Source organism: Acanthochromis polyacanthus, chromosome 20 (assembly GCF_021347895.1).
Source record: "Acanthochromis polyacanthus isolate Apoly-LR-REF ecotype Palm Island chromosome 20, KAUST_Apoly_ChrSc, whole genome shotgun sequence".
NCBI classification, from domain to species: domain Eukaryota; kingdom Metazoa; phylum Chordata; class Actinopteri; family Pomacentridae; genus Acanthochromis; species Acanthochromis polyacanthus.
In genome coordinates, this window is record NC_067132.1 from 2,999,889 (window position 1) to 3,022,885 (window position 22,997).

General features: G+C 43.2%; 1 protein-coding gene across 2 annotated transcripts in view; it reads right to left on the minus strand.

The window, feature by feature from the left end:
- The window catches only part of arhgef4 (Rho guanine nucleotide exchange factor (GEF) 4), a 173,044-nt gene that overhangs the window by 96,836 nt on the left and 53,211 nt on the right, over positions 1 to 22,997 (minus strand). The window contains exon 3 of one of the 2 annotated variants that reach the window (XM_051940014.1): positions 1,638 to 6,376. In XM_051940014.1, coding sequence (XP_051795974.1) covers positions 1,638 to 3,569 — 1,932 coding nt within the window. In that variant the 5' untranslated portion in view covers positions 3,570 to 6,376. The remainder of the gene's footprint in view (positions 1 to 1,637; positions 6,377 to 22,997) is intronic. The other variant, XM_051940015.1, reaches the window with a different exon arrangement.

Genomic DNA, 22,997 nt, shown 5'->3' on the forward strand with positions numbered 1-22,997 from the left:
CTGATTGTTCACTGCATGACTCTTACAGAAAGTGGTAAAAAGTGAGGGCAACAGCAGCCATCTAACTTAGAATATGGAAATGCACCACACTGCTGGAAACTAAAGTGGAGAAAGACATGACTCTGCTGTTTCTTTTCTTTTCTTTACACAGAGCTACAAAGAAAAATCAAGTTGTTCTTTGTCCCAAGCCAGACACTGACAAATACAAAGCTACTACACTGGCAACCACCCTGAGAATTATGCCAACATCATCAATTGCAGACCAAGAGTTTACCAGTGGTGGTTGTTTTAGTTTTGCTTTGTCTTTTTCTCGATTCCAAATCAGTTAGTGGACTGAAAGTTCAAGGCAGGACCCAAATACTTTTCCCAGGCAGCCAGGGCCCTATCTGGTTTTTGACTGAGGTCTAAGCAATGTGCATTGTATCTCCACAGCTTTCTAGTTGTATAGACAACACGGTCTCACGGGGATTCGTGAAACTGTCACGTCAGTTTTTGTTTCGGTTTCGTGCGCACCAACACGATGTCGTCATGTTTTTCGTTTTCCACGAGCGAAACCCGCTGTGGTAATCACATCTGAAAGTGGTTTATACCGGCGGATTCATGACGATCTAAGCTGTCCATTGGCGTTTGCAGCCGCCACTGCGGCCGCTGCTGTGGCTGCCACTGTGGCCGCCACTGCGGCCGCCGGACATTCTTTAAATTCCTATGCAAATTCGGCGGATTCATGACGATCTAAGCTGTCCATCGGCGTTTGGGGCCGCCGCTGCGGCCGCCGCTGCGGCTGCCGCTTCGGCCGCCGGACATTCTTTAAATTCCTATGCAAATTCGGCGGATTCATGACGATCTAAGCTGTCCATCGGCGTTTGGGGCCGCCGCTGCGGCCGCCGCTGCGGCTGCCGCTTCGGCCGCCGGACATTCTTTAAATTCCTATGCAAATTCGGCGGATTCATGACGATCTAAGCTGTCCATCGGCGTTTGTGGCCGCCACCGCGGCCGCCATTGCGGCCGCCGGACATTCTTTAAATTCCTATGCAAATTCGGCGGATTCATGACGATCTAAGCTGTCCATCGGCGTTTGGGGCCGCCGCTGCGGCCGCCGCTGCGGCTGCCGCTTCGGCCGCCGGACATTCTTTAAATTCCTATGCAAATTTGGCGGATTCATGACGATCTAAGCTGTCCATCGGCGTTTGCGGCCGCCACCGCGGCCGCTATTGCGGCCGGATGTCTGGCGGCTGCAATGGCAGCCGCGGCGGCGGCCGCAAATGCCGATGGACAGCTTAGATCGTCATGAATCCGCCGGTATATACCACTTTCAGATGTGATTACCACAGCAGGTTTCGCTCGTGGTGAGCGGCACGAAAAACATGACGACATCGTGTTGGTGCGCACGAAACCGAAACAAAAACTGACGTGACAGTTTCACGAATCCCCGTGAGACCGGGCTGGTATAGAACATGCCATAGAAGAAGAAAAGGGTATTTATGGTATAGAAGTATACATCTCAAAAGCTTGATCGTGATCCCTTTAAAACATTTCTGGGGCTGATTAAGATTATAGTATCTTTACAAAGATGCCACACATTTCTTTTGATATTTTACAAAAATCTGATTCTTGTGTGACAAAGTGATTTTTCTTACCTCGAGTACATTGATGGAACCAATGGCATACAGGCTGATGTGTGACATGCTGTCTACTCTGCCCTCACCTGCATCCAGAGGGCTAAGACTGAGACCAAGTGGGCTAGCAGAAGGTTTTAGGGACTTAGGTCTTCCGGGGGGGTCTGTCAATCCCTCCACACTGATTGACTGACCCAGAAGGATAGGAGAGACAGAAGTAGGTCTTGGTAAGTGAGGGTAGCAAAATATTTTGTGCAGAGCTGCCGACCTCGGGCTGTAGGGTTTAGGGCTTACTGGCCTAAGGGGGCTCTCAGTTAAGCGACTACTGGCCACTGGATGGGACTTAGTCCAGGACAGCAAATTCTCATTCTCAAGTTCTGCTAGGGAGAAGGGGCTCAGAGGTGAAACAGGGCTGGTATTATTGGGCAGTGAGACAGCAGAGTCGTTTGCAAAGTCAGGTTGGCCAGACACACATGGTGTTGTAGGTAGACTATTAGCTGAACATTGTCTTGTCTGCCCCTCATATTTACATGCACTGGAGGGTTCCTGTCTATGCCTTTGTGAAACTGCCCGCTTAGAGATGGGATCAGTGTGGCGAAGGCTTCTGAAGAAGGATGGTGATCCTGGGTTGCTGAGCCGGTCCAAGGGTGGAGAAGACAAAAAGTCCCTGTGGTCCTGCTCAAAAGCTGCATTGCTACTTTCCCCATCTGGCAATGAAAGAGCTCGTTTCAGCTCAGCCTCCTTGGTCTTTCTGAGTTTTCTCCAGGGCTGTTTGGCTTTACTGGAATCCAGATCAGTGCTCACAGTGGCCTGTTCTTCATTCCCCTTGTCCGTCCAACGGGACTCAAAGAGACTGGAAAGGGACTTGTGTGCTTGTGCAAAACGCATGCGGATATTTAAACTGTCATTACTCTTAGTCCTCTTGTAGTCCTGCCCAGCAGGTGACTGGACTTGTCCAAGGAATGGGTTGTCCAGGCTTAGTCCTCCATTATCATCCCCACCACTTCCTTGGTGGACAAGGTGATGGAGATGGCACGTGTTAGGAGAAGAGGGGAAGAAGCCAAGGTCCTCTTTCTCTATCTGGTAATGCACTGAGGAAAATTCTTTGTGGACTGTTTGGTTGAGGATGTCACTTTTGACCAAAACCTCATTATCTGAAGTGGCATTCTGTGCCTCTTGCTCAGACAGAAGACCCTCATCTCCACCATCTGATGAAGTGAGGGGTACTTCCTCACTTTTGGAACCCTTTGAGCTTTTGGTCCTTTTAAAAGAAGGCATTTTAGTAAACATAGAAAACTTGGAGGTTTTATTTCCTATCTGATTGCCTTTTGATTTTGTTGTCTTGGACATTTTGTAAAGATTGCCATTTCTGCCTGAAATAGTAGGATCCTTCAACTCATTACAGTTGTTGCTGGTTGAGGTGTAAGACATTGTATCACAGGCAACAGTCATAAGTCTCCAGTACTCTTCACTACTACTGTGTAGGACATGTGCTACCGGGTTCCCCTCAGGGTCTAACTCATGAGTGGCTCCAGATAACTCTTGGTCAGTCTGTTGTTGTGGAAGCTCAGGACTGGACATGTCCGCTGAAAGGTTAACAATATCCTCAACTTCTTCAACAAGCCTCATGATTTCACATTTTTTATTTTTTTCTGCTTCTAGATTATACTCTTCTGTGCCACAGTGTTCCACTGAACATTCAGCCTCCAGAACTGCATCCATACTACTATCAACAACTAGGTTGATGCTGGCATCAGGATGTGAGAACCGTATTACCTTTGCTGTCGGCTGTTGACCTTCCAAACTGACCTCTGTGTCCTCTCTGTTTTCAATTGTACAGTCCACCAGTAGTTTGGGTAAGCTGTCACTTTTGTTGGGTAATCTATTAACTCCTGGTTGGCTAAAATATTGCTTCTCTTTGTTAAATTCACTGTTCATTTTTGAACTTAACATAAAGGACTTAAGGCCTTCAATTTGTTCTGAGTCAGAATAGTCGAGACTTTCTACAGCAATGTCACTCCTACTGCTCTTTTTTGTCTTCAGTTTTTCCAGCTCATCCTCATGAAACACAACTAAGTTACACTGGCTATCAAGATCTTTTCCCAGCCCACATTCAAAGTCCTCACTTTCCCAAGTGAGTCTGTGGTCAAAAGACAACAAAGAAGCATCAGAATCTTCCTGGGACTTCTCTACATATTCTAAAAAGTCTAGGGTCACACCTTTTGATGGTTCAACCAAGGGACAAATAATGTTTCTATTACTTTTGCATTTGCTCTTTGCACCCCCTGAGAAACAACTACCCCTCTCCCCTCTCTGCACTTTTTTACGGTGGCCTTGGTGTTATTATTGGAGTCTGACAGCAGAGAGGATTTCAGGCTACAAGGGGGTTCAAGTATCCTCACACCCAGATGATCCTTCTTACACTGAGCAGAAATTGAGCTGACAGTAGTTTGTACTTCTATCAAAGAAAGGTTTTGCTGAGTTATGCCACGCTGTTCTATGCAGCTGTCTGCATACAGCTCAGTAGCAGCAGGATTTGTTGATGATTTTTCTTTCTTAATAGGCAGAGGCTGAGCAACACAGGCATCAGGACCACTCACAGTGTGAAATTCGCTTTTAAAAAATCTTAGTTCATTGTTCTCAGAACGCTCTGTTCTGCCAAGTTGTGACTGCAGAAGATTGCCATTACTTACTGCTTTCACGGTTTGGTCCTGGTCAACATGAACAAGACTGCCCTCCTCTTCCCACCCCTTGTTAGGTTGGACAAGAGAGCAGGGCAATCCTACTCTCCTCTTTTCTTCTCTATCGTTCTCTGATAACAGAGTGGAGGAATCCTGTATTTCTCCAGTGCCAGATAAAAACAGCAGCTTATCCGAGAATGAGTGATGAGGAGGACATTCCTCAGGCGCCTTACCAGTGTCAGAGTGGAATTCAGTAGATCTGAGTCCTAGTTCTACAGAGCCAGACTCTACCCTTTCCAAAAGCTCATCCACAGAAAGGAGATGCCTATTAGTGAGTTTATCTGTTGTAGTACCCCTCTGAGCCAAGCAATTAGGGATAAAATCCTGGGTTTGACCTGGAACGAGCCATGCTTGTGACTTTGTAATCAGAGGTTCCTTCCTCTCAGTGAGTTCCTCGCTCTCTGAGTCTGACAGGACAGGCTGGGTTTGTTTAAAAACTTTTGGAGCCACTGTCAGCTCAGTAGCACAGGTATCCAATGGAAAACAAGCTGTGGCCTCTGTGGAAAATGTGATGGAGGAACCGATTTCATTCACTGTCCCCGGTGGTTTTGTTCCCGCTGTTGTAGTGCCAGCACTCCCAAACTGCTCCTCCTGGAGGCAGACACCGGACACCCATGTCTTATCCTGTGGCTTTGTTACAGTAGCACAAACCTGAGGGTGGGTCCCTGACAATCCTCTGTTGGGGCACTCTTTATGATGCAGGGTTTGTAAGCAGCAAATATCTACCTCTTGTGCCAGTGCATTGATTTGTGTAACCAGCGTGCCTCTCGGTTCTGACTTTGTGTTCTGACATGCACTACTGGTCTTTGTGCCATGTGTGTCTGGGATGCTTGAACTTGCAGCAATTTCTGACATTAACTGAGCGTCTGTGCCTTTCGTCTTAGATTCAGAGTGTGCTGCTGTAAAAACACTGTCAGAATTTTCTGAATTTACTGCATCGGTGAAATTAGTAATGGCTCTGCATGTGTCTTTTCTATAATTACTCTCTGTTTTGTGATTTGTTCTCACACTTTCACTCAAGTCCCTTTCGTCTTCACTGTGCAGTTTTCGATCTTGTGTTTCGCTGTCTTTACTGATTCTAGCTGAATTTTCTCTCTGTCTGTGATGTTCATTAGCATGGCAGCTGTTGCATTTATTTAAAACTGTATCTTTCTCTCTTGGATAAGCGCTGAGCAGTTCAAGATTCTGCAATTCTACATCCTGAACATCACAAATTTCTACCTTTTCTCCATCTTTTTGCTTTTTACTCTCTATGTTTTGTGTTTGGGGCCATGTCTTGTGTTTATGTGTGGATCGCTGTTGATGTGTCTCTGTGACATCTATATGTACCGTGCATGTTTCTGAGTCTGTAGATTCATTCAGTCTGTTGGGATCACTTTCTTCAAGCTTCACGTGTAAATTCAGTTCTTGTGTGTCTGGTAGAGTGTTTACCTTTGCACCAAATGTGTCTGTGTTGTGTTGGCTTTGTATGCATTCACTGTCTGGCTCTGTGCTGCACTTGACTTGAGTCTCTGAGCAAATAGCTAGTAAACTGGACTGCTGTTGATGTAGGTCTGGTTTTGGTTGATATGTACTTGAGTGGGGTCGGATCTCAACTGAGCACAGGTCTCTTGTGCTGAGTTGAAGGGAAATATTAGGTTCCACGTGGCTTTCTGGGCTTTTCCTCCTGCTACAACTGGACCGCCCAGCATGAGTGTCTGTGGCGTCTTTGTCCTTTGCTGACACCGACTCTCTCCATCTGGCTTCAGTGTGTCCAGGGCAGAAGCTGCCCCCTGTTGCTTGCCGACCAACGCTGTAGGCGTCCTGCAGTCCCAGCAGAACATTCAGAGAGTCTTCCCTGTCTGGACTCAAGATTGGCAGTTTTTCACTGTGCCATGAGCGGGAGTCAAAACAGCCATCAGGTGTGTCACCTCCTCCTGTGTTTCCTTTACACCACGCCAAGGGGTCAGCACCAAAATCCCTCTCCTCTAAGCCTGATCCTTCAGAGGGGTTGGTGAAGTCTTCAATGGCTTCGCGGGGCTGTGGAAACAGTAAAGAAAAGAAGGGAGGATGAAAAAGAGTGCAGTGACAATCTTAAACCTGATCCTCAAGCAGTCAGAGATGAATGAAACAAGGAGACATCAGTTAGAGCACAGCTTGTTCTGTATGGATTTTAACCCACCAAGTATAAGTCAAGTTTGGTATTTTGCTACATTTGCTATAAAGTCACAATTGTAATAAAGAAACAACAAAAGTCACTTGATGAAGTCACAAGAGGGGGTGGAGGGGCAAGATGAGTCAGCAGCTACAACACAGAAGCTGCCTGTAATCACAAAAGAGTGGAGTTTACTCTCAGAGCGGTCCAACACTGAAATCCCTGAGAAGCTACAGTTCTAAATGTTCACATTCACTGATAAGGACCGGTTCTGCTGGGCCTGGCATAACAGCATGTGACCAGTTCAAAACGGCACAACAATGCAGTAAAGCTTAAAAAGAAAAAAACAGAGCATGAGTACAACCTAAAGAATGGGATGGCTTGTTGCATACGAAGTTTGTGCTCTTATTTTTAGGCCAAAGAATCGCCATTGTTTCCATGTTTCTGATTTCAGTAACAGGCTGCCCCCCCCCCCCCCCCCACACACACACACACACACACACACCTTCTGTAATGAAATCCCACATAGTCAGAGTTTGAACTTACTCTCCAGCGCTTCAGTGCTCCAGCTGTATCCACCACCAGAGCAGAAACGCGAACAGCAAACCAGGTCAGGAGCGCTCCCATGATGTGCCGTACACAAACACCCACACATAACCTCACTGTTCACACACACCTTCGAAGGGTCTCCTCTTTCACAGCGCTGCCAGCTTTCTCCTGCACTTTACTGTCTTTTCGCTCCGTATTTATCTTTCACGATCACCAATCATGCTTGCTAAAGCGCTCCGAGTTTTAAATTACAGATCCTCCCCTTTGTTCTTCTACCTGCCATGACTGGCCTTTACATGAAGCTGTGCAGGATAATGATTCTACACACAGGAAGAAACAGAAGAAGCAGCCAAAGCTTAATCCAGCCTCTAAACAGCAGGTACACAGTGATCTCTGAGTCTCAACAACAAGAAAAGACACTAAGAAGCCCTGCTATAAATACAGCGCTCCAACTTCAGACAGTGCAGGGTGCATGACAACTTATGTACTCTGCGCTCAAGGACACGGAACCTTAATGCGAGCTAAGTCAAATCACATTAGGAAAGAAGCAGCACTGTGGGCGGTGTATGCACAGGAGGATGGCATCCACACGACCTTTAGAGCTTCATTCAATCAATATGAGCCGACTGACAGAAAAAAATACTGAGGAGGTAGTCACTTTTCAAGAGCTGAGTTGGTTGCACCATGAAACTGTGATGGGATTTTGTCACTATTCTCTAGTGTTTTTACACTGCAGGTGTAATGAATTAATGAATCAAGAAAAGAATTGTTAGTTTCAGCCCTAAAAACTTTCTTATGATAACTTGTCAGACGAACTGACTTGTTCAGACTGTATTTTGTATTCACTTGTTCTACTCCAAGCATGACGTTTTCTCTTCCAAATCCTATCTGAATTCATTATTATAACGTCTCACTCTGTGGCTCTGTACTAAGACTAAAGACAATTAAAAAAATTAAAAATCACCAGTTATCCTAGCATGTCTCTGGACTGTAGAAGGAAGCAGGAGCATTTGGAGATTATGCACACACAGCAAGGCCCCAGTGGACAGTATTTAGATTCCATCCATCCATTATCTATACACCACTTAATCCTCTGTAGAGTCACAGAGGGCTGGAGTCTATCCCAGCTGACTGAGGGTGAAGACAGAGTTCACCTGGACAGGTAACAGTCTATCAAAGGCCCACATAGGGACAAACAATCACACTCACATTCAGTTAACCTCAGCATGTTTTTGGACTGTGGGATGAAGCTGGAGAACCTGGAGAAAACCCACACAAGCACAGGGAGAACATGGAAACTCCATGGCTGAGACTCAAACCAGGACCTTCAAGCTGTGAGGCAACAGTACCAGCGTCTGGCACCAGGACATTAGCAACAGATCTTTGGGTCATTCGGCTCTCGGTCATGTTTTTGTACTGTGGCAGGGGTCACTGTGCAGTTTAGAAACCTGCTGCTGTTTGGGATCCAGTGGCTTCAATGTTGGGGCTTACTGGTGTGTAGATAACTGCTGCTATGGCTGCTGCAGCACAGGGAATTTTGCTTTTGTGCTTATTTACATACAGCTTGTCAGACATACTGGTGTAAGCACTAGCAGTGCATTGAAATTTAGACATGGCTGTCCTCATCTTAAATCATCAACCTTTGTAAAAGTGAAAATGTGCAGCAACCCAAACATAGCTGCTCCACCACACAACACTCGTTTCACTGCAGACATTCTACCTTCTCACAGCACAGGTAGAATTTTCCCCAAGTGAAATGAAGCCATTATTGACACTCTTCTGTGGCATGTCATGTCTGCTGTGAAAAGCTTTAGGAAGCTATTTATCTCAAACAACACCAGACAAAGAAGCAAAAACAGTAATTTAGGATATGATTCAGATTGAGCTACTGGTCCTTCATGTCCTACTGTATCAATGACTACACATTTTGATAAGGAAAGCAGCAGTGATGGTAATATTATTTTCATAATAAATTTCTTTTTAATGTTGTATGCCACAACACACAAAATGAATTCAACTCATGTAACCTTTACATTCACTGTTGTAAACAAAAATAGTCTTTCTTGTTATAACATGATAAGTGTCCAAAGTGAAACTAGAAACTGAAGTGAATGTGAGCTGACTTAAACATGTGGTAACGTTCCTCCACTGACCAGCTGAACTTCCTGATCCCTCCTGCTCAACCAACCACAACACCTTTTTGCCTGAGGGGTGAGGCCAAACAAGAGTAACTTCAATCTCTGGCTAATCCAGACTTGTTCATTCACAGAGTGGCCGTTGGTATTTTCCTCTAATTTATTGGACTTGACTGTCGTAAAGAAGCTTGAAGGCTTAGCAGAGCTTTCTCTCTCTCTAGCAGCTTGAAGCCCAACCCTTTGACTCCTCACCATGCATGTGGTCCATGCTATCATTCCCTGAAAGCAGGCAGAGCATAAACCTGGACTGAGACATTAGTGAGAGACGGTATCATAGAACCTACAACACAAACCTGGAAAAGAAAGGTTTTCAGTTTACCTTTAGTCTATGCAAACATGCAAACTGAAGCGTTCTTAGAAAACATGGTGGCATATCAGTTTTCCACTGTATTTCCCAGTTTCACAATTTTACTTCTGTGTTTTAGCTTTCATATCTAAAAACAAAGGCAAACACATTTTGCTTGATTGTTTTTTTTTTCCTCGCAGTTTTGAGAAAATGTGACGTTCCTTTCCATCTGACCAATGATGTAACTGACACGCATACATGCAGCCATCACATCATTACTTCACTGGATACCATCAGACTGGCATTAGAAGCAGAGCAGAGGGCGGCAGCATCTTAATTGTGTATGTGTGTCTGGCTGAAAGGGTTGCCATGGAGCCCTTGCAGCCAAGTGTGAGTCTAAGCAGAACATTCAGCACCACTGTACAACCCACACAGACATACTGGCATTTGGGAGTGCTATCGCCATGAGGAGGGGAGTGTGTTAGGTCTGCAACAATGTTTAGGTGGTGGTACTGGTCAAAAGAACGACCCGAGGTTTCCCAGCAGAGAACATTTCACTGTAACATGTTATCAGTTAAATACTTCTCCCTTCCATGGTTTTAAAGTTGAGACTGATCAGTGTAAGAGAATGTTGTATTAGGATGAGAGGAAAAACTCATTTATCTGTAGTCTGTAGGAGTATTCACATCAGTGGTTCAGAAACAGGAAAACAGAGCAGCAGCCCCTGAGAAACACCAACAGATGGCAAAATAAGTAGTTTATACAGTACATTTTTATAAAAGTTAAAAATGTTATTTTATGTTCATTATCATCATGTCTTTATAATTTCTATAATTATTCATTATAGAAACAATCACTTATTAATAAAAAATGACTGGATATCACTATAATGTCAACTAATAACCATCTGAATTTAACAACAACCACCTTCTAATGAGCTAAACTATAATAAAATGAGCTGATTCAGGAATAGTTTGGATTGTGTTCTTTTTATTAAGTTGAGATAATCATGACAGATATTTCTGTTTTTGGCAATAAATCAAATTTTATATGGAAAATAATAAATTGTATCCGTGTCTGAGAAATCCCTTTCCACTAAAAAAAACCAAACACACCTCTCCAGGAAGTGTGCTAATTCCAGATCACATGACCTGCTCCACATGATGTCATTTCCTCCTGAAGAAAAGACTGGACAGACTCCAAGGATTTCTGACTTACTTAATAGAAAGTAGTCAACAGGTTTACTGCAATATCGTTATGAATAACTTTCATTTTTACTCAATTGTTATATTTTAGAAGGATCTTTCTGTAAAAATGTCATGTGGTGTTTGGTTTTAAGCCTGAAAACAGCAAAAATGTCAACTATGTTACAAAAAGTTTTTGTGACTGACATGCATGTGTTTCAATGATCCCATCACAGAAAATTTAAGGAGTCACTGAAATCTCTTCCATGATAGACATTGTCTTTATAAGTGTGTCTAAACTTTTGTTCATGACTGTAGCCGTAGCTGTTGACTATACCATGTGGTGGCTAAGTAGGGCCCACAGAGTGTCAGGGATGATTTGATAGCGTAAGAAGAATATGATGCAGGCTGTTTCATTATAATTTGTAAATAATTTTCCCTGTACACTGATGATGACACCTCTCTGAAGAAGTCAAGCATTTTCCACACAAAAATGTGTTTTGCAAGTTGTGTGAACATCGGTGAATACAGAGGAACCCACAATAAGCTCCAGTACCGTTTGAGAAGAAAACTTTCCCTCATGATATTAATGCATTAATGTAGAAATACATCAGACTGCAGAAAAATGTATGAATACACACTCACATGGAGCTCTACAGGACTTAGATCTGGTGACTGTATGACTTGCTAACACATAGTAGGCAATCTTTATTAAGTAAAAGACTAAACTTAATTACACTGTGCACAAACAATATTCTAAAAACAAAATCCCAGAATCATTCAGAAAGAGGTTTGTCATTGTGGTCTCCACTCACCCTCTCTCCTTCTCTGCACACGCAGCAGAACAGGTATTCATACTGACTGGGTGAGTGTTACCACCCATCCATGTCACCTCACTCTGTACATCATCACTGCAAGACTCCCTCAGTACTGTTACCATCCAAAACCTCAAGTCCCACTGCTTCACCTACCTCTATCTATCAAATAGGAAAGAAAAAATAACAAGACGACTGTTAATTAGCGGCCTATCCGTGCTTCATCGGTCTCTGAAAACACCAGGTCCTTCATATTATGGACAATACTATTGTTGAAAAGAAGGGAATTATAGTGTATCGAGAAATTGAATACAAATGTTTAAAAAGTCATTGATAAGCACATATGAAAACAAGAAAAGCACTCAGAGAGAGCAGTACTCCGCCAAGGCTGCTCAGTCTGTGGCTCTTTTGTTTCAAAAGGTCACAGGTCAAAAAAACATGCTCTCAATGGCCATTTATAGTGATCAACTCTGCACCATTCTGTTGGTTAAAGCCCGTCAAGACACTTCAAGACTTCCTCAGACTAAGATTTTGCTCAACTCAACAGTTTATAACAAGAAAAGCACTCAGAGAGCAAAAAACTCTCCAAGGCTGCTCAATCCTTGTATCATTTCACATAGCAGTGGATTTGTTGTGGGATCACAGTCATGTGATTGTAGCAGGCAGCTGACGTAGTGTTCACTTGTTGTCATAGTATCTCGCAACAATACGGAAATCCTTAACAAATCCATGGATTCAGACTATGAGCCGCATCACTGCCACAACATCAAGTCTAATCAGGTGTTCCTTGTGTCATTTCTGACCTCTGAAATTGAATCCAAATCCATTTTTCAGTAATGTTGCAGAAAGCTCGTATTGACTGAATAAACAGAAAGACTGACACCCATACGCTGATCGTCACATAGTAACACATGGGAGTAATTCTATGTTTAGACAGAAAAAAAACTTGACAATCTCACATTCACACTGCATGTGGTGATACACACTTCACTTTACCATAGATTTGAGCAGAGAAACTCAGAGACAGGATACTTTTACTTGCACAGTTTGGCCAAGTCAATCAATGCAGACCGGCTTTACTCTGGCCATAAATGAAACACTGAAAAAATGTCCCTCCCTAAACAAGAAAAAAAAACTATTTCAAGAAACTTTTACCTTGGAATAAGTGAAAAAAATCTTTCCTTGTCTGAAAAAAATACAAAAAATTAGCAAAAAAATTCCTAAAATTTCAGAAAATTTGCAAAACCTTCAGGAAGAAAATCCCAATAATTCCTTCAAAGCTTCCTCAAGAAGTTTCTTAAAAAAAAAAAAATCCTCCAAATTTGGCAAGAAAAGTCCTGTAAATATTTTCAAAATATGAGCAAAAATCCTAAAAAAATTTCTAAAGTGATTCCATATATTTCAGTAAAACTTCTAATATTTTCTTTAAGAACATTCACATAAAAATCAACCAAAATCCAGCGATTCGTTTTAAGAAACCTTGTCAACATTTCTTTTTTCCACCAAAAAATGTTCAAAAATTTCCCAAAAATGTTGAAAATGTGGACATCAGAAGTTTCACTGTGAAAACATTATTTTTTTCCACATTTTCAAACTTTAAAACGGGTCAATTTGGCGCACTGGACAACACGAGGGTTAAACTTATTTTGAGTTTTCTTGTAAAATTCAACTCAAACCAAGATCATTTCAAGATAGTTTGACTTAAGATATTTAAGATGAATTGTCTTAAAACCAGTCCCTCCATCTGCTGACATGCCTCTTGTTTTGTAAATTTATCTTAAATCAAGTGGGATGAGACATTTTGACTAAAAATAAGACAAACAGACTTGGTGAGATTTAGAGTTTTTGCAGTGCACCTGCTACAAATATCACACAGTCATACAGAAAAGGAGTACCTTTCTTTAGATGAGACTTGGGTTTTCATCTTTCCCTGTCCTTCATGTCCTTCTGTCTCTGTCTGTCCCCAGAACTAAATGTTGCCTTGGCCTGGAGATGCCACCCACACCAAGCATGGAGGGAATGTGGACGTGGGTACCGTCAGAGTCCTGCACACAGCTAGCTATTGTGTCTGTGGGGCTCCACTTATTACACATGCACACATATGGCATCAGCATACACACTGTGTGAATGAACACGCGCACACACACACACATACACCCACGAACAGGAACAAGGCTGATCTTTCTCTTCTCCAAAACATTGCTCGTCATTTTGCATCTAAAGCCTCCACCTCATTGCACCTAGAATATGAACGCTACACCACCCGTTTACATGAAGTTAGATGCAAAAGAAAAAACAGCAGACACTTCAGACTGATGTTTTCAGTGATTCCTGCTGATACTAACCCTTCCAGAATCACACACAGAGTACTTACTTTCAGACGTGTCTTATCTGGTAGTGGATGAAGAGACGGAAACGGACTTTCTCACTTTCCTCTCCTTCTGTCTGGCCTCCGTCTACTCCTGCTTCCCCATCATCATCATCATCATCATCATCATCATTATTCTCCTCCTGCCTACACTCTCTGGCCCCACATTGTTGCCTACTCTCTTGCATCACAGCCAAGAAAAAAGAGGAAACCTGATTCTGTTCGGGAGGCTGCTTGGAGCAAAGGGGGAGGCGGTGATGATGCTGAGATGTCTTTATTAGAGGCCACACTTAATTACAGGACTTTTTGTATCATAGTTGACATTTTTGCTGTTTTCAGACCTAAAATCAACCTGGCTGCCTATAACCAAACCCCACATGGCATTTTAGAGAAAGATTCTTCTAAATATTATATAAACTAGATGAGCCCTCAGTAGAGGGCAGAACCACGCCCTCTGCTGGCGAAAACCCTGTCCTCCCTATACAACTGATGAAATATGTATCAATTTTGATCATCGTACGTAACTCCCTTCCTACTTGATCTGCCGACCTGTAACTCCACAACTGAGCAGGGGACCTTAGACTGATCTTCAGTGCCAAGTTTGATTATCCTGACTTCAGCGGTTGCAGAGATATCGGACCGGACATAGCCACATACATACATACATACATACGTACTTACCCAGCCAGATACCGAATGCAATAACCCCGCCGACGTACCCGTCGGGCGTGGTTAACAATTGAGTAAAATTTAAATTTAAAGTTACTTATAAAGATATTGCAGTAAACCTATTGACTATTTTATATTAAATAAGTCAGAAAGCCTTGGAGTCTGGCCAGTCTTTTCTTCAGGAGGAAATGACATCATGTGGAGCAGGGCATGTGATCTGGAATTAACACACTTCCTGGAGAGATGGGTAATTCCGTCTGAATTCACAGATGGGTGTTGCAGCACCATTTCTAATTTGGCTTTGGAAGATAGTGGTGGGAGATCATGATAAAAGAAAACCCCAAAAACTTTACAGTAGGGAAAATAAGTATTGAACGCGTCAACTTTTTTCTCATCACATTTATTTCCAAAGATGCAATTCAAACAAAATTTCTACCAGACATTGATATTAACTCAAATAATCCACACATGAAAAGAAATCACAATGTTCAGGTCCATAAATAATGATTATGTGGAATTAAGTGCGATAACACAGGAAAAAAATATTGAACATGCTAACTGAGACTCATCTAATACTTGGGTATAGGTTCTTTTGCTTGTAACATGACATTGTACAATTAAATTTAACATGTTTAATCCCACTGCACTGATACTGTAAAATTCAACCTTTGGTGTGGAAGGTCCAGCCATGTCTCATCTTCATCATCCTGGTGGATGGCAGCAGATTCATATCAAGAATTTCCAGATACATGGCTCCGTTCATTGCTCCGTCAATTATATGAAGTTTGCCAATACCATGAGATGAGAAACAGCCCAATGCCATGATGCTTCCATCTCCAAACTTCACTGTTGGTATAGTGTTTCTTGGGTGATGTGCAGTGCCATTTCTCCTCCAAACATGGTATGTAGTATGACAGCCGAAAAGTTCAATTTTGGTCTCATCTGACCAGACAACATTCTCCCAGTATTCTACAGGCTTGTCAAGATGCTGTTTAGCAAACTTTAAACGAGCTTCAACATGCCTTTTCTTGAGGAATGGAGTCTTGCGGGCTGAGCGTCCATAGAGGCCATGGCGGTGGAGTGCATTGCCGATTGTTTTCTCTGTAACAATTGTACCTGCTGCCTCCAAGTCTTTCTGGAGCACTTTCAGGGTGGTCCTTGGCTCGTTGAGTACTCTTCTGACTATCTTTCTGACTCCCTGGTCAGAAATCTTGCAAGGAGCTCCTGTGCGTGGCCTGTTGATGGTAAGGTGGTGCTTCTTCTACTTGCAAATAATGGCCCCAACAGTGCTGACTGGAATATTCAGGTGCTTTGATATAAGCCTGTAATCAGTTCCATTCTGATGCTGAGCAACAATCAGGTTGCAAATGTCTTCAGAGAACTCTTTGCCTTTACCCATCATAAGGTGTGTCGTATTTAACTGCTTGGTGAAAAAACGACCTTTTTTACAGGACCATCAATTTGCTCTAGCCCAACTGATGTTGGTTTGCACTAATTCGAAGTTCAAGTAATAATTATTGACAGATTTCAGGTGGTATGGTGCATTTCCTTGCCAAAGTATACAGCCTTTCCATGGTGTGTTCAATACTTTTTTCCTGTGTTATTGTTCTTAATTCCACATAATCATTATTCATGGACTTGAATGTCATGATTTATTTTCATGTGTGGATTATTTGAGTTAATATCAATGTCTGGTAGAAATTTTGTTTGAATTGCATCTTTGGAAATAAATGTGATGAGAAAAAAGTTGACGCGTTCAATACTTATTTTCCCCACTGTATGTGCACAGAAACCCTACTCGCGACTGTTTTTTACAAATAATCTATACATTTTGGGCAAGCCCCCCTGCTCTGTAGAGACTTCTCCTGAGTGTATGTGTTGTTTCTAGGACATCACCAACATGTAGAGAGCTTGGAGAAAAAAATTCAAGTCTCTGTGATACCCAGAAGCAGAGATATAACCATTTTAAAACCTAAAAATTCCAGGCGAGGATTGGGGGGAGGGCATTTTGGCCTGAATTATTAAAATTTGAAAATGCCATAACTCAAAAACTACTGGGAGTAGATGCCTGTAATTTTGCACATAAAGTTTTTTTTTTTATCATGATCGCCCACCACCAGCACCCACAGTAAAATTGAAGATGGTGCTGGAACCACCTTCCTGAATATTTGGTGTTTTGGGATGGAATAAGCCAGGTGTTTTTGTAACAGGGAACTTAGATGGAAGTGATTTCTCAGACACAGATACAATTTGTTATTTTCCATATACAATTTCATCTATTGCCAAAAAAAGAAATATCTGTCATGATTATCTCAACTTAATAAAAAGAACACAATCCAAACTATTCCTGAACCAGCTCATTTTATTATTGTTTAGCTCATTAGAAGGTGGTTGGTGTTAAATTCAGATGGTTTTTTAGTTGACATTTTGGTGATATCCAGTCATTTTTTGTTAATAAGAGATTGTTTCCATAATGAATAATTATAGAATTTGTAAAGACACGATCCTAATGAATATGAAACATTAGTTTTTTTTATTTAAAAAAAAAACGTATGTAAGATATATCCCATGAATTTCAAAAGTCCCTCAATAATAGATTATCCTATTAATAGCTATTAACTCTAAGCCAAGAAGTTATTTTGGCATAATGGCACAAATCAAACTGTCGATCACTCAACCTTTGAAAAACTAGATCTAAAAGCACAGGAAGCACTCCAAACAGTTTAAACACTGGATGATAAGTATTCATTATAATTAGTGGGCTTCCATGTTTCCAGGAAGACATTTTTTAGTTACCAGTGGCTGTGAAGTCCACTAAACGAGTATCTTAACGTCCACACCAAAAACCACCAACACTCAGTGGTGAGGAGCCCTTTGAATGGGTGAGGAGGGGGACAGGGAGAGTGACAAGCATCAGGTCCACATTTAGAGTCAGTGGAAGGTCAGAGGTGACACAAGGACCAAGTGATTAGATTTTAACAGTGATGCGGCTTAGAGATTTTGTCACTGTAATGATGACAACCAGTGAACACTACATCAGCTGATTGTGATCCTACTACAAATCCACCACTGAGGACTTATCAGGACTTATCAGTCAGAAATGATCCAAGCACTGAGCAGCCTTGGTGGAGTACTGCTCTCTCTGGGTGCTTTTCTTGTTTCACACTGCTGAGTTGAGCAAAATCCAGGAAGTGTTATGAAGAGCTTTTAACAGACTGGTGCAGAACTGATCACTATAAATGCCCATGAAAAACCTGTTTTTTGACCTGTGACCTCTTACAACAAAACATGTTCTTCTCAGATTTGATGATATAAAGAATATTTAGTGACTTTAAAAGACTGAAGGAATTTCTACAGCTTTATCAGAAGAGGCTTGGTCATCGCTCTAACTCGTGTTCAGCTTGGTCAGCAAGACAACCTTGCAGTTTAAGGACTAATGATGAATGGATTTATGAAGAGGCTTCACACAGGACACAGAACTGGACTGACCTAATGGAGTTCTACAGTTACAACCACCATCTGTCTCCATTTACATCAGACATTTAATTATTAATGAGAGAACACACAAGATGCTGCACACACGCTGACAGCCAAACGTAGGCTTCATGCACACAAAAGAAGCTGTATGGATCCATCCCTGCTGTTACCGATAAATGATCACCTCATCTTTATGGTATGTCAGTGACAGTGTGGATAATGATAATTAACTGAAACACTACAGTAGAGTACAGTCCAGGAAAGCCACGATCACGTTTAAGGTCCTTTGGTGCTGTTTGTCTGATCCATCTCACAGCCTGCCGTCTCTTCAGTAAATCAGGCAGGGGCTCTCGACTTTGCAAACACAAAATGTAGAAAGCAGTCACGCTGAACAGATCATCACCACACCATCATTACACAGTGTCACAAGGTCAGATTCATAACTATAGGTGGGCAAATCATGGCAGTAGTTGCTATCAGGTTATTAACCACGCCTGAGGTAAGTCAGCGGGGTTACTGCATTCGCTTCGGTATCTGGCTGGGTAAGTATGTATGTGGGTGGGTATATCTATGGGTATGTCCGGTCAGATATCTCTGCAAGTGCTGAAGTCAGGATAATCAAACTTGGCACTGAAGATCAGTCTAAGGTCCCCTGCTCAGTTGTGGAGTTAGAGGTCAGCAGATCAAGTAGGAAGGGAGATACGTACGATTTTTTTTTTTCCAAGATGGCGACCATGGCTGACAGCAAATCTGACTGTGTTTCCTGCTCATGCTCACTTACCATCTCGGAGCTGAAGAAAAACATCGCATCGCTGAGAGCAGAGGTCTTTGAGAAAGATAATCTTATTATGGAGTTTTCTGCCGTTGCTACGACCCAGGCAAAGTACCTCGCCGACATGAGGGCCTCCAGTCACGGATTCACCAACATGGCCAGTCTCTCTTGTAGCCCCGCTCCAGCAGCTCCAGGGACAGTTGCCGATCTCACCGTTCCATGGTCCGGCTCTACTATCAATGGGGCCCCAGAACCCGACGCTGCCTCAACCCTGCCGGAGGATCCGTGGCTTCGCCTGGGAGCGAAGCCTAGGACAACGGCGGGGCCCGCTTCCTCCCCTGTACCTGCGGTGGCTCAGGTGTATGCTGGCGGAAAAGTGGAGGCTCCGGTCAGCTCCACTCCGTGTCAGCCGGAGCTCTGGTCCGTTGCCTGCAGGGACAAACACCATGCTGTGCCTCCATCCCCTCCCTCATCGCCTCCGGCCATCCCGCTGACCAACAGGTTTGATATCCTGAGCAGAAAGGATTTTCCTCCATTGATCGAGCATGCCCCTCAGCGACCAGCGGCAAAGCACTCCTCCGCCTGCCGCAGGTTGCTAAAACAGGCTGTCTTGCGGAGGAGCTCCGGAGGTTTTGACAATCCGGGGGTAGCGGGATCTGCTGTCGCTGGCAAAGGATGCATTTCGGATTTACATCCATCCCTGGAGCCGCACAGTTCCAAGCAGCAGCTTGTTTGCGAGGGTCTACAGCCCTCTCTGTGTTCGGGCGCTCTACAGAAGGCTCCCTCATCCGAAGCCTCGTCTGGCTATGGGCTGCAGGATAGGCGCAATGGTGGCTCGCTAACCAGACCGGCGCCTCCAATGGACTTTCAGTTTCAGCTCCGACTTCTCTACCTGCTCGTCGCCCGGAGACGTCAGCGAAGCGTTCCCCAGCTCCAGACCTGTCACCTCGTCCTCTGTTCAGCCCCACGACACTCATTATCGGCGACAGCATTGTCAGGAACGTCCGTTTCTTCAACGCCACCACGCGGTGTTTCCCCGGTGCCACCGTTGCCTTCGTACTGAACAAACTCCCTGAGCTGCTACAGTCCACCCCTGCCTCCATATGCCGTGTGATTATCCACGTTGGAACGAACGACACGACCCGGCGGCAGTCTGAACTGACGAAAAGGGATTTTACGGACCTCTTCATCCTTCTGAAAAGCTGTGGTAAGACAGTGTTTATCAGCGGGCCCATACCGACTCTGTCTCGCGGTGCCGAGCGTTTCTCTAGACTCCTCAGTTTGAGCGTCTGGCTCCGGCACACCTGCACGGCCCACTACCTGAATTTTATTGACAATTTTAACCTCTTCTGGAACCGCCCTGCGTTTTATCGTTACGACGGACTGCATCCGAGCACACTGGGCAGCTCCGTTTTAACAGATAACATACACCATGTGGTCCAATCATCTCCAGCTGACTGACTGGCAATAAGCCACGCCCACGCACCGCACACCTCACTCACTCACCCTCTGCCCACAAAAACACCGGACTACATTACCCATAACATCCAAACTGTTGTTTTTAACAGACCCACCAGAACCCGGACTGTTTTTAGACCAAGAACCCTGCTTCCCGTAAAACGCCAGGAGGAGCGCACGTTCAGTATGAGCATCAACATGGCCGTACTGAACGTGCGCTCTCTTTTAAACAAATCTTTTATCATAAATGATTTGATTTTAGATAATAAATTGGACAGTCTTCTCCTGACAGAGACATGACTTGGCACTGACGCACCTGTTGTTCTCACCGAGGCTTCTCCACCGAATTTTAATTTTTTACTCTCCATCAGACAGGGTAGAAGAGGAGGAGGAACAGCCTCCATTACTAAAAATGATCTCACCCCAACTGAAGTATTTTTTAACAGTTATGCATCCTTTGAGCATCATGCTTTTGTTTTTAGCAGCGCCCAGATCCTCTGTCTAACAGTCAACAGACCACCCCATCACTCCAGCCTTTTTATCAGTCAATTCTCAGATCTCTTATCAATCATTCACACCAAATACAACAGAATTTTAATAACTGGCGATTTTAATCTACATATTGACAACATCTCGGACTCAATGTCCAGAGACTTTTTAAATCTTTTAAACTGCCTTGATTTTACACAGCATGTCACACAGCCGACTCACAACAGAGGACACACCCTGGACCTGGTTATAACCCTTGGCTTGTCCATTGGTGTGTCCTCTGTTGTTGACCTGGCTGTGTCTGACCATTACTGTGTGTTTTTTAATATCACCAGTTTTAACCAGCAGGAGGCCCCGGTGAGAACAGTGAGGAAACGTTATCTAACTTCTGAAGTGGCTGCAAATTTTATTGAGATTTTACAGAGCACTCCTGCCGAAATTCTGCCTGCACCGTGTGATTTTATTGTTGACAATTTTAACAACAGACTGAAGTCAACTCTGGACTCAGTGGCTCCACTTTTAACTAAAAAAATCAGAAAGAAACCGATACCCCCATGGAGAAAAAATGATAAAATCAATCACTTAAAAAGAAACTGCAGGAGTGCTGAAAGGAGATGGAGGAAATCAAAACTAACAGTTCATCATGAAATCTTCTGTCAACAACTCAAAACCGACAACAATGCAGTCAAACAGGAAAGAACTTCTCATTTCTCACAACTCATCACAGAGCATAAAAACAACCCCCGGTTCCTCTTCTCCACTTTCAATGTTTTCAATTCAATTCAATATACTTTATTGTCCCACTTGGGGAAATTTGTGTTGGACTTAAAGCTGTGCTACCAGTCTTGCACAAAAAACACATAAAAACAATATTGTGCATAAAAACACATAAAAGCAGTATTGCACATAAAACACAATATAAAATCAAAACAAAACAAAACAAAAAAAAAACAAACAAAAAAAAACCAGTATTGCACATAAAACAGTATTGCACATGTCCCAAGGTCACACGACACAAACATACGCTATAGAAAATTAAAAATAAATGCACAATCTTCGGCCTAAGCAGCATTGTTTAGGAGTTTGATGGAGGTGGGAACAAATGAGTTCTTAAAACGGTTGAGTCTGCAGTTGGGGACTCTGTACCGTCTGCCTGAGGGAAGGAGCTTGTATTCTGAGTGAAAGATATGTGACGGTTCAGTCACTATCCTCTGAGCTTGCCTTAGAACCGTTCGCTCATAAATGGACTGCAAGGATTGGTAGTCATTTTTCCCCATCAGCTTCATGGCCGTGTGCACCAAACGAGCCAGTTTGCTTCTCATCTTTACAGTCAGGTTTCCATACCAGGCTGACATCCCATAGCGGATTAAACTCTCCAGTACTGCTTGATAAAATAAAAACATAACATTTTTGTTCACACCATACAGTCTTAGCCTGCGCAAGAAGTACAGTCTCTGCTGTAAACGGGAACACAGGCTTTCCACATAGACAATCCAACTAAAAGAGCTGTCTAAATGAACTCCAAGATACTTGTATGAGCTGACCTGTTCAATGGGTGAGTCATGTATAACAACAGGACTGTGGTCCCCTACTGATCTCGGGTCTAAGATCATCTCTTTAGTTTTCTGAATGTTAAGGATGAGATGGTGAGCATCACACCACTGCACAAAGTGCTCTATTTCAGAGAAATAGGCTGAAAGGTTTGAATCTCTGTGCAGTAGGCTGAGGATGGCGGTGTCATCAGAAAATTTAAAAACAAGGTTCCCAGGGAGACTGTTTGTGCATTCATTTGTATAAAGTGTGAAAAGCACTGGGGAGCTGACACAACCCTGTGGGGCACCTGTACTGATTGATTTGCATTCTGAAAGGATGTTATTGACTCTCACCTGCTGACTTCGACCTGTTAAAAACGAAAGATACCATTTAATTAAAAAAGGGTTAACACTCATCTGTCTCATTTTTAGGATGAGAAGATGGGGTTGGAGTGTGTTAAAAGCTGAACTAAAATCAATAAATAAAATTCTTGCATATGCTTTTGGGCATTCCAGGTGCTTGACAGTCAAGTGGGTGATGCTGTTGATGGCATCATCAGTGCCTCTCCCCTGCCTATAGGCAAACTGGTATGGATCAAGTGCCAAATGAACCTCTGCTTTAAGTATGGACAACATGTACTTCTCAAAGCATTTCATTACGATTGAAGTCAGGGCCACAGGTCTAAAATCATTGTTTTCAGCAGGACATTGT